Source organism: Salvelinus namaycush, chromosome 18, assembly GCF_016432855.1.
Source record: "Salvelinus namaycush isolate Seneca chromosome 18, SaNama_1.0, whole genome shotgun sequence".
NCBI classification, from domain to species: Eukaryota; Metazoa; Chordata; class Actinopteri; order Salmoniformes; family Salmonidae; genus Salvelinus; species Salvelinus namaycush.
In genome coordinates, this window is record NC_052324.1 from 14,333,631 (window position 1) to 14,347,022 (window position 13,392).

Here is a 13,392-nt window from a genome sequence, read left to right on the forward strand (position 1 = left end):
TGGACATTAGAAAAACAACCTCACCTGTAGACAAAACAAATTAAGAACCTGTCTTTGCGGTTCAGGGTGTTTTTCCTTTCTTTTCATTTGTTTCCAGTAATTTGCTAGATCTATATCTTTCGGAAACACTCAACATGGTTTTCTGTTTTGGGTCAAGCGTTTCAACGCACTGACTGGAGTAAATTCAACACTGCAAGTGTGCTGTCTCTGACTTCAACCTGAATTTCCCTGGAGAACTCTACACAGAGCAGAATGCTGACATTTGACCCTCACTTGCTTTGAATATACATAATAACAAAGCAGCACTGAATACGTATGTTGGTTTCTAGTTATTCAGTGTATGATGTATGACATAACTGGAGCAGCTACTCAGAAATGGAGGAAATGCATGCTTTATATGTAAAAAAAAAAAAAAAGTACTTTTCTCAAACACAAACACCAGTACAGCTTGTGAATCCGAGCTACATCACCTCAGTTAATCTGCCAGACCATCCATGTCCCAACTGATTACAAACTCCCCAAACCCACTCAGAACACATAACTAGGAACCAACAGGAGATAAATAATGAATCAAAATGTTTCCGTTTTGATGTTGTACTCTTACGAGCTGTTCTGCGACCCCTACTTTGAGAAGAGGCTTTTTCAAAGAATTCAGGCCCGCATCCATTGAAGCGCATGGGAAAGCATCCCAGGAGGAACTTCTCGTTGGAGGAGAGGAACTGGAAGGCTATTAAAGTATACAGCGCTTAAGAGCACCTGGCCTGTAGTACACAGCCTCAATTACCACTACATACATCTCAGCACCAATAACATGCATTCTGTGACTTACATACGCCATACTATGCTTCATTGTGTTCTTGGTGGACCGTATTATCCACGAATCAAAGCATTCTTAGTATGTTAGTTATTGTAACGGTACTATTGGAGTACAGTGGTAAGTTATGCTGCAGCTGTTGTTAGACGGTAATTCTGTCCAGCAGGCTCAGACACATGTCCTCCTGACACCCCCTTAGAGTCTCTCTATGACATCACTCTCTGGCTCCACTGTCCTTACTCCTTAAGCCAATGATAAACTCATTCATTTGCATTCATGACATTAGCATTTTCCTCAGATAGATTAACATTTCCTCCGACACAAACAAAGGCATCAAGAGAGAGGGAGCAGATGAATCAGATGGCATGGGGGGTGTGGGCTGAACTGGCTCAAAGGGAGGACAAGTCAGCATTCGTTACTTGCCTGAGCTGGGAGGGCTGAGCTGGGGAGGGGAGAGAGAGGTGGCAGAGAAAGTTCATTAGAGTTGTATTGCTTATCTGAGATGATGAGGCTCATGGTTTAGATCTGCAACTATCACACACACTCATGCGTCATGCACACATTCACCTGCATGTACAGTAGCACACACACACACACACACACAAACACAAACACACACCTCTGAGCACACAGCTCTGATGGAGGTTACCGGGTAACGTTGAGGCCTTGAAATGCAAATGTGCTGAAAGACAAAGTCAATGCATATTTAATGGGGGACAAGGCAGCTTAGTTTCTGCTGTGTGACAGTGACCACTTGTGTGTGCTCACTGGGATGTCATGTAGCCAGAGATGGGCAGTATTTATGTTACAATTTTGTTACGAATTTGGTCATTTGAATTACACTGGGCTGTACTACACTCCAATGTATTTTCTAATTTTAAATACTATAATTTGTATTTTCAAAATACTTTTCTTATATCATTTTTTAAAATAGTGATTCACATTTTGTGGCCCCCTTTCACCCTGCATTTGTATCAGAAGTCTGATAGCACTGTTGTTGTAAGAGCATCTGCTAAACGAACTAAATATAAATGTATATGTAAAAATGTTGATAAATACTTTATTGAGGGAAATGTACTTGATACAATTGTGATATATTGTTGTTTCGCCTAGCTATTTTAAGATGAATGCATTAATTGTAAGTCGGTCTGGATAAGAGTGTCTGCTAAATGACAAATGTAAATATGAAAAATTGCAAAGCATGCTGAGTATTGTTCTAATGAGCTCCGCCCCAAAACAAGGCCAAAAATAATAATACCCAGTGTGCTTTGCAGTTCATTTTGGTATGTTCATTTTCATAGATACATTTACATTTTGTTCATTTAGCAGACACTCTTATCCAGAGTGAATTACTCATCTATGGTAGATAAACAAAATTTCACAGTCATAGAAAGAAAAATGCTTTTGTAACTGTTGTTGCTGTTCGGGCTAGCTAAATACAAATGTATTTTTGTATAATAAAATACAAAATTCATGTATTTTAATTAAATACATAACAAACTACAATACGTTACAAAATACATGATCTTTATGGTATTTTGTATCTGTATTTTGTAATTGTATTTTGCCATTTTTGCCGATCCCTGGCTGTAGCCGTAGCGGGCACAGATGCCACCTCTCTCTTGAAGATATCCAGCTGCACTACTGGGGAGCAGAGAACAATTCAGATGCAGCATTTTATGGTTTAATTCATGTAAGATTCTGTAAGGATCAAAACGGAACAGATAATTTCAGGTCACAGAGTTTGTCGCAGCGAGACGCAATATTTAGTCTCAGTGAAGTTACTTGTTTGTGGATTTGATTATGAAGCCGTTGACCCAGGAAACAGCTTGTGTGTGTGTTTCTGTGCATGTCTGTGCCGTTTAAGATGAGAGAGGATGATAAAAAAAATGATGAACTGCCTTATGTCTATTGCAGCATATTGAATGACTGTCATTCATATTTCATTCACCCAGCTCAATGTAACATCTGTAGGTTTAGGCTACTACACTATACTAACATTTTCCCCCTACCCATCATGAGGTTGCTACAACCTAGCCTATGAATGAAAGCTTACAGCGTAGGTGCACAGGTCAAGATCATTTTTAGTAATCAAGGTGACAGACAGTGACACATTCAATACCGTCTTGCCTGCATCCAGCTAATCTAGGGTGTAGTCATTAGTCCAACAGTTGCAAATGAGAGTTTCTATTGGACAAATTCAGCTTGCTCACATAGCATCACGCTGTGTTTGAGGCGGGTGTTTGAGTAGGCTAAACTAGCTAGCTGGCTGCACTCACTAGTTAAGTGAAAGTAAAAATAAAAAAATACAACCAAGTAAATATATCAATCTTCTCTCTTCTTAATTTTGGAAGAAATACATTTGTTCAAAACTGTTCAACTATCGTTTTTTTCTCTTTTTGAGTCACAACATTTAATGCACTGCAGTGCTAGCTAGCTGTAGCTTATGCTTTCAGTACTAGATTCTATCTCTGATCCTTTGATTGGGTGGACAGCGTGTCAGTTCCTGCTGCAAGAGCTCTGATAGGTTGGAGGACGTCCTCCGGAAGTTGTCAAACTTACTGTGTAAGTCTATGGAAGGGGGTGAAAACCATATATTGAAGTCAATGTACCCAGAGGAGGACAGAAGCTAACTGTCCTCCGTCTGCACTATGGTGCTACTCTACAGAGTGCCGCTGAGGATGTTCTAGACTTTCATTGCAAAACAGTGTGTTTTAATACATTATTTGGTGACATCTAGCATAGTTTTATCGAAACTTTATTAATGTTTCACTATTTCTATGTTTATGAAATTCACTGAGGAGGATGGTCCTCCCCTTCCTCCTCTGAGGTGCCGCACATGTGCATGTGTGTGTATGTGTGTTTGTGCACATTCGTGTGTGTGTATTTAGCAGGACACAAAGGCTGGTGTTCAGTGTGCAGTTTGCGTTCTGGTTACACAGCTGTCATCCTACTGACTACGCAAACAATCAACACACACAAACTTCATCCTTGCAATACTTCAAGCTTAAGAAATGCCATGGGCACTTGGATCATTCAGGGAAACTGTTAGGATCTCATTAAAACTAACATGTCTAACATAAGTTCTACAGAAATGTGAAGTTTGAAGAAGCCCTCTGCCTTGTCCCTGCCACCATGCACACAAATATCTGGCCACCCAGCTGGAACTGTTCACTCACCCATACTAAAGCCTTTTAGGGCCTTTGAGGGCTAACCCTATCAGACCACACTGTACTAGCGGATGGACTTTCACAACAAACAAACAAAAAACAGTGTTAGATCAAGTCAATGCATTAACAATTCTCGTATCTACATTCTGCTGGGGGTTTTTTTTAGAGAAGATTTTAAAAAGCATACATTTCAGGATCGAGAGTGTCCTATTTTCTGGAATAATCTCAAATCTATAGTTCTGAGTTACTGTGGTAACATTACATCATACAAGCAGCTCACAGCGTCATTCCCATTCCAACGGCTACAGACACCAGACCCAGCCCTGACGCAATCGATAAGGGGAGAGGATTCAGAGTGATACAGAGCACACCTTGGCCATTATTCCACATGAAGGAAAATTACTGGAGCATTTCATCTCAGCCATGAGAGAGAGGGAGAACAGAGGGCATGAGACATATTTTATTCATCCTACTGGTAAGTGCAGTCACAGTGGAGGTAGGAGGCTGCAGGTCCACTCCTCTAGGCCAGAGGTTTCTTACAGACTGGCCGCCACATCAACCACATTATGGTCTTCTCTACTGTACAGACCATCTCCAAGAAAGCACTTGTATAGCTGTCAATAACTGTCAATAGCAACTCTGGGTTGGGCGCAGCTGAGTACACAGCTTTCATGTAGAACCCTGATACACCTCTCTTCTTAGACACGGTGTATAGTTGCAGTAAGCAGTGAGTGCTTATTGACACTGTGGAGAGGACATGCACACAAACACACACACACACACACACACACACACACACACACACACACACACACACACACACACACACACACACACACACACACACACACACACACACACACACACACACACACACACACACACACACACACAGGTTGTGTAATCTGATCCCAACTTCCATCTCGGGTCAGCTGTCTACTACTCCTGCTCCCCAAAATCCATTAGCTGTTGCTGCCCTCTGCTGCTCCATTATAGTAATTGCAATGGAGGCAAAGTTATGAGCTGTTATGAGACCCTTTTCAAATACCGTAAAGTCAGTAGCAGTAATTTGTTAGGCCTATCAAATTGTAGATAAAAAAGGCAATAACAAGGAATTCAATAAATATAAAGTGCAATATTTCTATGTGAAACAGATAAAGGCACGTGTGTGTATTTGCTGTCATTTCCTTTCTCAAACATAAACTGTGAAAAAGCTTTAGAACAGAAGAATCACAGGAGTCAGTTTTGCCATTGCATTGTAGTTTACACTTGGTCAGGAACCACAAACTGTACAATACTTGTGCAAAATTTACATCACATTAATCAGTGTTGGTATAGCCTTGGAAGTTACAGGAAATCCGGACCATATACATTGGAACATATACTGTACACTTATGAGTGTAGATAGATTTATTAGGTTTAGAGTAATGAGTCAGTTTGGATGAGATCAGTCTTAAGGACAGGGTTTGGAGTCTACGACAGGCTCACAGCGGTCCACCACGGCCCGGATCTCGCCGATCTGAATGCCATCGTACACCCCAGAGATGGAGGTCCACTGGGTCTCTCCGTTGCGGTATGTACGGCTCAGCCTGGCTGTGAAGGGGATGTCTGCGGTGATCTTACGGCCCTCCATCTGCACGCTACAGGAGTGGTTGGGTGGCACCTTGAGCTCCACAGACACAGAGTGGCTGAGGGCTTCCACCATGGTGGTGCCCCTGTTGAACTGCAGGGTCTTCTCCCCACTGAACTCAACCCCTGCGGAGCCGATCAGGGGGATCTTGGCTGTGATGCCGGCGGTGATGCCCAGCATGGTGGTGCGTCCGATGTTCCAGGTGCTCTCCACCTCTGACGTCTTGGAGATGGTCACCGTCTTCACTACCGTCTGGCACTCGTTGTTGGTGACGCCGGAGAGGCGCATGGTCTCAGGGGGGTAGTGGAACATTTCCACCTCATCAATGCCATACTTGACGTGGGAGATATGCTGGGTGTAGGCGTCTCTGTTGATGGCCAGGACCTGGTAGCTCTTGTACCAGTACTCATCGCCCTCCCAGGGCAAGAAGAAAGCCTTGAACTGAGGGACCACCTTCCCCAAGCCATACTTGTTCTTCCCAACGTAGATGCCCACTCCAGAGCACGTTCTAACTGAGTTTTTGGGCACCGAGCCGTATGAGTCCTCCTTCCACTCAACAAACTCAAAGTTGTCTCTGTTGGCCAGGATCTCAAACTCTGAGGCTTTGTACTCTCTCTCACCGTAGGGGTATTGGCAGTACGGGCCCTTGCTAGGTGTGTAGAAGCCGGCTTCGCAGTTGTATTTGCAGATGTAGTCGGTGCGTTCGGTGTAGCCGTTGTAGATGCCCATAGCTGCGGTGGGGAGAGAACCATTCCAGCTCAGCCACTGCAGGTTGACATTGTCCCCGAACATGAATGGAGCAGGCTTCTGTTGGTCCTCAAACTCAGGCGGGTTTTTTGGAACCTGGATGGGACCATTACTGGACAGTAGGGGGACCTTTCCTTCCAGCACTGGGTTTAACAGGGACACTGGAAGACAAAGAATACACTGGACATGTGAGAATACCAATACTTTAGTCCTAAATACTAGGCCATTTGAGTATGCACATTTTTTGTTTGTTTAATGTATACAACATTTCAAAAATCGAGTATATGCCCGCATGTCAAACTCATTTTGGCTTTGATCAATGAGATATGGGGACGCGCTATCGAAATCAACGAATAGCAGGAAACAACGCAATCGCGCATGACACATTCTCAGTATGTGAAAAAATGATATTTTATAGTAGCCTATGTGAATTTTTTTAAATCGAGTATGGTTTAAATGTCAGGATGTTATAGGCCTACTCATTTTGGCTCTTCATCTAGTAGAATTTGATGCACACTTTTCCATAATGCATTGGAAGAGGTGGGCTGCGAGTGATAAACCCTAGTTCTCTTCAAGTAGCCAAACAACAAAATGAACCTACTTAAACGGGAAGACGCCGAATAGCGAAGCTGCTGCGGTGGTGTTCAAATGTAGGCCAAGTAGTTTTTGTTCTCCTTAATATGATCACCAGTATTGCATCGTAGGCTACATCTTTGAAAACAGAAGTCTATTTTTTTTTTACCCAAAGTGGATTTCTGTTTTCTCATTGAAAAGTGTTTCTTGTCCTCTTGGCCTTCATCAGGGCTTTTAAAGTAAATACTAAACCACCTTTTGATTTCTGAATGGGTCAGCACCAGGGACTCAGGATGTGGCTGCATTATGGATGTCAAGTTAATCAAGCCTTTTGATTTGAACATATGGATTGTCTTAGTTTGTAGTCTAAGGTCGTTAAAACATACGTGAGTGACAATGTGTCAATATTGGAGTAGTTGGCCAGAACCGAAGGCAGGAGAGAGTTGATGTCATGGACACGGACTCCTGTGTGACAGTGGACCTTGGTCGGTCCACAGACCGTAGGCAGGCCAAAATCTCTCACCATCGAGCTTCCCACAATGATGGTGGTCGTGATGGAATCCGATGGGTAAACAACCTACTGAACTGTGGTGGCCATGGGGGAGGGTGCCACTGGGCGGCCGCCGGCTATTGGTATACACCCAGGATCTGTAATGACCCCCGGGCCTGGTATGTCCGTCTTAAGCGGGGAAAAGCTGTTTGATAGCTGGATCCGACCTTCTCGGATAGATGGGTGGCCAGACTGCCTCTCTGATCTACGCCTTGCGAGTGTCCAGTCTCCCGGTTGAGCTGAACATCTGTCCGTTGGATTAGGACAGATCAACGCCACCTGACTCATCAACAGCTTTGCTACAGGAGGCATTTAAAACTGATATTCGGTTTTCCCTTGGTTACAGCAAGGTAGTTGTACATAGAAAGCAGGTTGTCCTTTTTCCTTGCAGCCGAGCTAACAGCCGGAGAATCTCTTCCCTAAGATGCTTGATGGTGGTGCACTTAGGGCAGACAAATCCCTGTCCATTTTCCAGTTCCACCTGATCTTCATCTTGTGATTGTGAGGAAATCATCTCACACCTGAAGCATTTGAAGCACCCCTATTACGAGCCTTTTCAACCTCTCTTTCGTGTCGTCTGAGATTCCCAAAGATTGGAAAGCAGCTGCGGTCATCCCCCTCTTCAAAGGGGGGGACACTCTTGACCCAAACTGCTACAGACCTATATCTATCCTACCCTGCCTTTCTAAGGTCTTCGAAAGCCAAGTCAACAAACAGATTACCGACCATTTCGAATCCCACCGCACCTTCTCCGCTATGCAATCTGGTTTCAGAGCTGGTCATGGGTGCACCTCAGCCACGCTCAAGGTCCTAAACGATATCTTAACCACCATCGATAAGAAACAATACTTGTGCAGCCGTATTCATTGACCTGGCCAAGGCTTTCGACTCTGTCAATCACCACATCCTCATCGGCAGACTCAATAGCCTTGGTTTCTCAAATGATTGCCTCGCCTGGTTCACCAACTACTTCTCTGATAGAGTTCAGTGTGTCAAATCGGAGGGCCTGTTGTCCGGGCCTCTGGCAGTCTCTATGGGGGTGCCACAGGGTTAAATTCTTGGGCCGACTCTCTTCTCTGTACATCAATGATGTTGCTCTTGCTGCTGGTGAGTCTCTGATCCACCTCTACGCAGACGACACCATTCTGTATACTTCTGGCCCTTCTTTGGACACTGTGTTAACAACCCTCCAGACGAGCTTCAATGACATACAACTCTCCTTCCGTGGCCTCCAACTGCTCGCCCATCCAGCATCACTACTCTGGACGGTTCTGACTTAGAATATGTGGACAACTACAAATACCTAGGTGTCTGGTTAGACTGTAAACTCTCCTTCCAGACTCACATCAAACATCTCCAATCCAAAGTTAAATCTAGAATTGGCTTCCTATATTGCAACAAAGCATTCTTCACTCATGCTGCCAAACATACCCTCGTAAAACTGACCATCCTACCGATCCTCGACTTCGGCGATGTCATTTACAAAACAGCCTCCAATACCCTACTCAATAAATTGGATGCAGTCTTTCACAGTGCCATCCGTTTTGTCACCAAAGCCCCATATACTACCCACCACTGCGTCCTGTACGCTCTCGTTGGCTGGCCCTCGCTTCATACTCGTCGCCAAACCCGCTGGCTCCAGGTCATCTACAAGACCCAGCAGGTATATCTTTCTGGTCCCCCCCAAAGCCAATTCCTCCTTTGGCCGCCTCTCCTTCCAGTTCTCTGCTGCCAATGACTGGAACGAACTACAAAAATCTCTGAAACTGGAAACACTTATCTCCCTCACTAGCTTTAAACACCAGCTGTCAGAGCAGCTCACAGATTACTGCACCTGTACATAGCCCATCTATAATTTAGCCCAAACAACTACCTCTTCCCCTACTGTATTTATTTATTTTGCTCCTTTGCACCCCATTATTTCTACTTTCTATTTTGCACATTCTTCCACTGCAAATCTACCATTCCAATGTTTTACTTGCTATATTGTATCTACCTCACCACCATGGCCTTTTTTTGCCTGTACCTCCCTTATCTCACCTCATTTGCTCACATTGTATATAGACTTATTTTTCTACTGTATTATTGACTGTATGTTTGTTTTACTCCATGTGTAACTCTGTGTTGTTGTATGTGTCGAACTGCTTTGCTTTATCTTGGCCAGGTCGCAATTGTAAATGAGAACTTGTTCTCAACTTGCCTACCTAGTTAAATAAATGTGAAATAAATAAAATAAATAAATAACATTTGTGCCCAGCCATGGATAAAAACACAGATGGGCTAGCACTGCTAGCGTTACCCTGCTCCATTTTTATGATGTCTAGCTACTCAACAGGAATCCGGACAAATATTTGCGGTCCCAGCCATAAAGGCTGACCGGTTCGATGAACCAGTAGCAATACAAACTTAAGCTATGATTAAAAACTATTTATAGCGCCGTGAGGATGTGGCTCCTATATGTTACAGCACTTTGGTTTCACTAAAAATGTTGAAATGGAACCAAATTATCAGTTTCTGTCTGCAGTCCTTTTAAATAGGATAGACGGAATATGTTGGCTACATTATAGGTTGAATGTGATAGTCTGCCTCCAACCAGCCTGAGTAGGCCAATAACTCCATTCCAATCCTATTCAGAGTTTGGAGAAATTCATCAAATTGGAAACGAGCTATTATCATGCTGGTTAATGTGATGCATTTTTATTTTAAATTTGAACAAATTCACCCGCACATGGCCCCGCCCCACCCCACCTACTCAGCCAGTCAGGAGCCAGTACTGCGTTGAGGCCGTGGCATACTGCATACTTTTTACTAAACGGCACATGCTAAATAGTATGTGACGATGAGTACATAGTATGCAGTTTAAGTATGTAGTACGCTGGTATGGGTATTCGGACACAGCCACTGTCACAACATGCACCCATTACTGTTGCGTTGAAACAACTGACTTTCTGAAAGTTTTCTGTTTTCCTTTCCAAGAGGTTGAACGCTGGGATTGATTGAATAAAAGGGGTATATCATTTACCCTTCTGTCTCAGTGAGCTCTTCCTCACTATGTCCTGCAGGCTGCCTGGAGGGGAGCCTGCATCCTGGGCACAGGACAGCCCCAGGTGCAGCAGGGAAACGACCACCAAGACAAACAGCTTCATCTGAGGAAGACCAGGAAAGAGGAGGAATATTAGGAAACATTAAAGTACAATAGCGGTTACCACTATAGCTATAACACTATAGCGTTACACTAATTCACGTTAAATCAACATTTCGTTGCATTTGTGACGTTGTGTTGTCGATTCTTCTTCCATTAGCTCCATTGAAATAGTGCCCTAAATGCACAAGTAGAAGAACCAGTGCACTCACCCTCACAGTCATCCCTCGGTGAGCAGTGAACCTGTCGGTTCTCCAGGGTTATATAGCTAGCTCCTTTATGACACTCATAAATTACAACACTCACTCTCTCAGGGCTTTGACATGGACTAGCATGATAGGACAAACAGGAGGAACGTGGATAAAATGCTACACTCTTCTTTTTGTTTTATTTTTATTATTGGTTTCATTATCATAATCATCTGAAATGTATGAGCTAATCTCTCTCGCGCTCTCTTCTCTCTCTCCAGCCCCCTCTCTCTTACGCCCTTGACAGCACCACAACATGACAATGTATTAGCGCTTGACAAAATAATGTAAATTGGAGTTAGCGTAGACACTTCAGAATATTTTTTTTTGCCGTCTTGTTGATGTGCAGTTTCCTTTGGAAGACAAATTGCCCTGTCCTCTCATTTGTCACACCAGCTATGAGAAGGGAAGAACAGACACATTGAAGACGAGGGATTATTAACATGATTACGCAAACAGAGTGATAACAGAGATAAAGGTAAAAGGCTTCTAGGACAGAGCTGACTGTCCTGAAATATCAGACAGTCTTATCGGTGTTCCCATACCTTTCTTCAAAGTTGGTTAGGAAGGAGAATTTGGTTGTGGGCATAATAGCATGATTCAATTCAATGGATCTTTATTGTTTCCGAAGGGTAACTTGGACATTATTGATATACGGTTGAATGGCAGAAAGGACGACAAGTGGGGTGATAAAGAATGATCAAATACAGATTCTATCAATGTAAAGACCTTTATACAGCCTATCAATGTAAAGACCTTTATACTGCCTGTCCTATTTCATTATCTGCAGAGGAACATTGAACTAGCGTGATAAAGAAATTGATAATAGCTATCTGTGTCAAGGACTTATAGAGATGGCCTTGACACTTGGGATCATCAGTAGATTTGGCCAATCAGTACAAATCCAAGTTTTTGGCCTTCACCTAATAGGGTCAATAACATTACATCTGGGGGATTCTGAAGGAGGTTCTTGTCTTTGCTTATCAAAGGAAGGCTTGTGATATCTCCGAGAACAACCTCACTTGCTAGTCAGGCAAAGCTTCAATACAGGACTAAGATTGAATCGTACTACACCGGCTCTGACGCTCGTCGGATGTGGCAGGGCTTGCAAACTATTACAGACTACAAAGGGAAGCACAGCCGAGAGCTGCCCAGTAACACGAGCCTACCAAACAAGCTAAATAACTTTGAGGAAAGTAACACTGAAACATGCATGAGAGCATCAGCTGTTCCGGACGACTGTGTGATCACGCTGTCCGCAGCCGATGTGAGTAAGACCTTTAAACAGGTCAACATTCACAAGGCCGCAGGGCCAGACGGATTACCACGACGTGTACTCCGAGCACGCGCTGACCAACTGGCAAGTGTCTTCACTGACATTTTCAACCTCTCCCTGTCGGAGTCTGTAATACCAAGCAGACCACCATAGTCCCTGTACCCAAGAACACTAAGGTAAACCGCCTAAATGACTAGCGACCCGTAGCACTCACATATGTAGCCATGAAATGCTTTGAATGGCTGGTCATGGCTCACATCAACACCATTATCCCAGAGACCCTAGACCCACTCGAATTTGCATACCGCACCAACAGATCCACAGATGTCGCAATCTCAATTGCACTCCACGCTGACCTTTCACACCTGGACAAAAGGAACACCTATGTGAGAATGCTATTCATTGACTACAGCTCAGCGTTCAACACCATAGTGCGCTCAAAGCTCATCACTAAGCTAAGGACCCTGGGACTAAAAACCTCCCTCTGCAACTGGATCCTGGACTTCCTGACGGGCCGCCCCCGTCATGGTAAGGGTAGATAACAACACATCCGCCACGCTAATCCTCAACACGGGGGCCCCTCAGGGTTGTGTGCTCAGTCTCCTCTGTTACTCCCTGTTCACTCATGACTGCACGGCCAGGCACGACTCCAACACCATCATTAAGTTTGCTGATGACACAACAGTGGTAGGCTTGATCACCGACAATGATGAGACAGCCTATAGGGAGGAGGTCAGAGACCTGACCATGTGGTGCAAAGACAACAACCTCTCCCTCAACGTGATCAAGACAAAGGAGATGATTGTGGACTACAGGAAAAGGTGGACCGAGCACGCCCCCATTCTCATCAACTGGGATGTAGTGGAGCAGGTTGAGAGTTTCACGTTCCTTGGAGTCCACATCACCAACAAGCTAACATGGTCCAAGCACACCAAGACAGTCGTGAAGAGGGCAGGACAAAACCTATTCCCCCGCAGGAGGAATAGGATCCTCAGGATCCTCAAAAGATTGTACAGCTGCACCATCGAGCGCATCCTGACCGGTTGCATCTCTGACTGGTATGGCAACTGCTTGGCCTCTGACCGCAAAGCACTACAAAGGGTAGTGTGTACGGCCCAGTACATCACCGGGGCCAAGCTTTCTGCCATCCAGGACCTCTATACCAGACGGTGTCAGAGGAAGGCCCTAAAAATTGTCAAATACTCCAGCCACCCTAGTCATAGACTGTTCTCTCTGCTACTG

General features: G+C 44.2%; 1 protein-coding gene across 1 annotated transcript; it reads right to left on the minus strand.

The window, feature by feature from the left end:
- Positions 1–5,262: 5,262 nt before the first annotated feature.
- LOC120063565 (natterin-3-like) lies at positions 5,263–10,850 on the minus strand. The gene is made up of 3 exons (XM_039013918.1): positions 10,839–10,850; positions 10,507–10,630; positions 5,263–6,522 (listed from the first exon to the last, which is right to left on the minus strand). The coding sequence occupies exons 1-3, from the start codon at positions 10,848–10,850 to the stop codon at positions 5,438–5,440; spliced, it is 1,221 nt and encodes a 406-aa protein (XP_038869846.1). The 3' UTR covers positions 5,263–5,437.
- Between the last annotated feature and the right edge of the window lie 2,542 nt (positions 10,851–13,392).